At 47.1% G+C, this 3,468-nt stretch overlaps 1 protein-coding gene across 1 annotated transcript in view; it reads left to right on the top strand.

The window, feature by feature from the left end:
• HK1 (hexokinase 1) overlaps positions 1-3,468 on the top strand; it is an 80,697-nt gene that overhangs the window by 25,165 nt on the left and 52,064 nt on the right. Inside the window, exon 2 of the mRNA XM_012801398.2 lies at positions 347-509. Coding sequence (XP_012656852.1) covers positions 347-509 — 163 coding nt within the window. The remainder of the gene's footprint in view (positions 1-346; positions 510-3,468) is intronic.

Genomic DNA, 3,468 nt, shown 5'->3' with positions numbered 1-3,468 from the left:
GAGGTGTCTAATCTTGGGAGAAACCTGCCTCCACCACATACTTGGAGATGGAAGAGAAGTTCCATGTAATACTTAAGGGTTGGAAAAGACTTTGGTGATATCTGGCTCTTTTTGTAGGTGAAAAGTTAGGGCTAAGAGCATTTGCAAGCCTGCTCTGGGTGACATGGTTACTGGCAGTTGAATGACTTTCCACCCAGTGAGGAGCTAGCACTGCTGTTCTCTGCTTCTGAGAGGTTGTCTTGGGCAGGCAGATGCCCCAACCTCATCTGTCACCTCCTGTAGCCAGACTGAAAGCTGATGTGACTTTCCTCAGCCTCACTCTCCTGCCTTCTTATCCCTCCCCCAGATTGACAAGTATCTCTATGCCATGCGGCTCTCTGATGAAACTCTGATGGAGATCATGAATAGGTTTAAGGATGAGATGAAGAACGGCCTCTCCCGAGACTTTAATCCAACAGCCACAGTCAAGATGTTGCCAACATTTGTAAGGTCCATTCCTGATGGTTCTGGTAAGTCTGTCATCTAGACATTAAGCTCTAAGGGCTGAATGTTCTGTGAAATCATCCTGACATTCATTTGTTCATTCATTCGTTTACTCATTCAGTCACCATTCTGTCCGTCTGTCCATTCATCTATCCATCCATCCAACACAAAGCATTTGCCATGTGCCAAGCACTGGGGATACCATGGTTGGACAAGGCCAGCCCACTCTCATTGACCTGTCTGGTGGCTTGTGATACTTTAGATTTTAACTTTTTTGAGATAGTCTCACTCTGTTGTGCAGGCTAGAATGCTGGGGTGTCAGCCTAGGTCATAGCAACCCGAAACTCTTGGGCTCAAGTGATCCTTCTGCCTCATCCTCCAGAGCAGCTGGGACTGTAGGCAGTTTAGCGTTTTGAGAACTACTGAAGAGGGTGGGGTGCAGTAGCTCACCCCTGTAATCCCAGTACTCTGGGAGGCCAAGATGGGTAGATTCCTTGACTCAGGAGTTTAAGACCAGCCTGAGCAAGAGCAAGACTCTGTCTCTAAAAAGCAGTAAAAATTAACTGAGGATTGTGGTGGGTGCCTGTGAGTACTTGGGAGGCTGAGGCAGGAGGGTCACTTGAGCCCAGGAGTTTGAGGTTGCTGTGAACTAGCTGATGCCATTGTACTCTAGTCTGGGCAATAGAGTGAGACTCAGTCTCAAAAACAAAAAGAGCTACTGGAGAGATGGATTCTGGCCATCAGAGTGACCAGACTATGATATGCCCTAATGTGTTCGCTTGTCTTTGGCTGGAGAAGACAGACCTTTATACTTTACTCCTGCTTTTTCTCAGCCCCGATTTCAATGTCACCTCCATCCAGGAGCCCTGGTGTGTTTTCAGAACTAGCAGAGTTCTGTAGCAGAGGCATGAGGGCCTCCTTCCAGCTTGGGGGTGGGGTGGGGGAGGCAGGTGTGGGCAGGCCCCTGGAGAGTACCTGCTTGGCTTTTTGTGGGAGAGCCGGGAAGGATAGCTGATCCCTGCAGGCACCTGACCCTGTGCAACTGGCTCAGGGCAGACACAAAGGAGGGAGGAGGAGCCGCTGCCCTTTTTTCCTGAACCCTGCTTTGTGTTCTTTCCCTGGGCCCTATGTCAGCAGGGGTACTTTCCCTCATTTTTTGCACAAATTGCTTGGAGGATTGAGGTCTCAAAGTGTAATCCAAGTACAATGGTAATCTAGCCATTTGCTGCCTTAGCTATTCCTCAGAACAAGGCCCAGAACTCATATACATGTTTTCCAGCCCCCTCTGAGACATTTGTAGCACACCAACACACTAAAGGCCCTGTGCAGTCCTGTGGGGAAGAAACCTGTTTATGTTGGTTTAACTACCTTTTGCCCAAATTTGTTTGATCTTTCCCCCAACATCATTACAATATTTCATCTGTTTGGGGATGCTTATTTTTTTTTAATTCAGCTGTCTGTGAAATCAGCAACTTATTGGACAAGTAATCACATCTTAAGATTTTTACTGGCAGTGTTTAATGATGTCTTAAATGCATTAATATATGTGGCAATGCACCCATGTTGGGAAACACTGTTGGGAAGTTTGCAGAATTAGTGCCAGTAGCCTGGGCCTCCTGTCTCCTTTGAGCCTCTGCCTTCTCCAGTGCTGATGGGGGTGGGTGTTTAGGGCCTCTCCGGAGCACAAGTCAGTGTTGAGAACAAGAGGAAGAAGAGGTGAGATCAAAGCCTTGTCCTTCAAGCCCTCCCTGTGTCTGGCTCTCTGCACTCAGGCCCCCTCCCACTGCCTTCTACTCTGTATTAACTCCTAGGGCTGCAATAGCAAAACACCACAAACTGGGTGGCTTTAAACAACTGAAGTTTGTTTCACAGTTTTGGAGGCTGGAAGTCCAAACCCAAGGTGTCACCAGGGCCGTGCTCCCTCTGAGCCCCTGGGTGGAATCTTTCCTTTGCCCCTTCCAGCTTCTGGTGGTGGCCTGCCATCCTTGACATCCCTGGACCGGCAGTGTCATTGCTGCGTCTGTCATCACATGGCCTTCTCCCTACCTGTCTCTGTCTTCACCTGGGTTTTCTCCTAAGGATACCTACCAGTTGTACTGGAGTAGGGCTCACGCCAATGACCTCATCTTAAATTGATGACATTTACAAAGACCCTATTTCCATTAGGGTCACGTTCATAAGTACCAGGGTTTAGGATTTTCATGTATCTTTCTGGGGGACACAGTGCAACCCATAACACTAGCCCACCTCCCCACATGCTGCAGCCCCACACAGACATTGCTGTGATGCCAAGGACTTGGGTACCTGCCCCCCCCCAGTCCAGTGCCCCCGCTCTGTGACATGAGGTGCTTCTTTCCTTCCTTCCCCCCCTTTGTGTTCCTTTATTGTCCGAGAACCAGGAGGTCCCCTGGAGTAATCAGAATTTGGGTCTCCCTAATAGTAAATCCATGGTGCTGTTCCCTTTTTGAAATGTTAATCACTGCTTCAACTATAGTAATTAGCCTGTGACAGAATTAGTGGTAATCTCAGACCATGGAAGGATAAATTGGAGCTCAACCGTAGTGGAGAAATGCTCATGCCTTTTAAGTAGTGAGGCAATTTCCCAGGCAAAGGGAGTCAAGTCTTTCTTTTCTCTCAAGGAGGGAGACTGAGTGGACTGGATTCAGAAACACTTCTGAAAACATCTGATATATATCTGCTCATTTTTAATTAATTTTTCCCTCTTTGGATATTTTGTATGGGCAGTGTTTTTTTTTTAAATAAAAATTGAAAATGTTGTAACAACAACAATGATGTTTGGCAGGCCCGGGCCGGGTTCAAACCCAGCAGCCTTGGTGTATGTGGCTGGTACTTTAACCACTGTGCCACAGGCGCCAAGCCTAGGCAGTGGTTTTTTTTTTTTTTTTTTTTTTAATTAGTTGCTCTTTAGTAATCTATACATCAATTAAAAAAAAACTAAAATGGCTTTTAGCTATTGTAAGTCTT

The sequence above is a fragment of the Otolemur garnettii genome, unplaced genomic scaffold (genome assembly GCF_000181295.1).
Source record: "Otolemur garnettii isolate 467f Iridium unplaced genomic scaffold, OtoGar3 scaffold00008, whole genome shotgun sequence".
NCBI classification, from domain to species: Eukaryota; Metazoa; Chordata; class Mammalia; order Primates; family Galagidae; genus Otolemur; species Otolemur garnettii.
The sequence above is the reverse complement of the archived record's forward strand: the minus strand, read 5'-3'. Positions and strand labels throughout refer to the sequence as shown.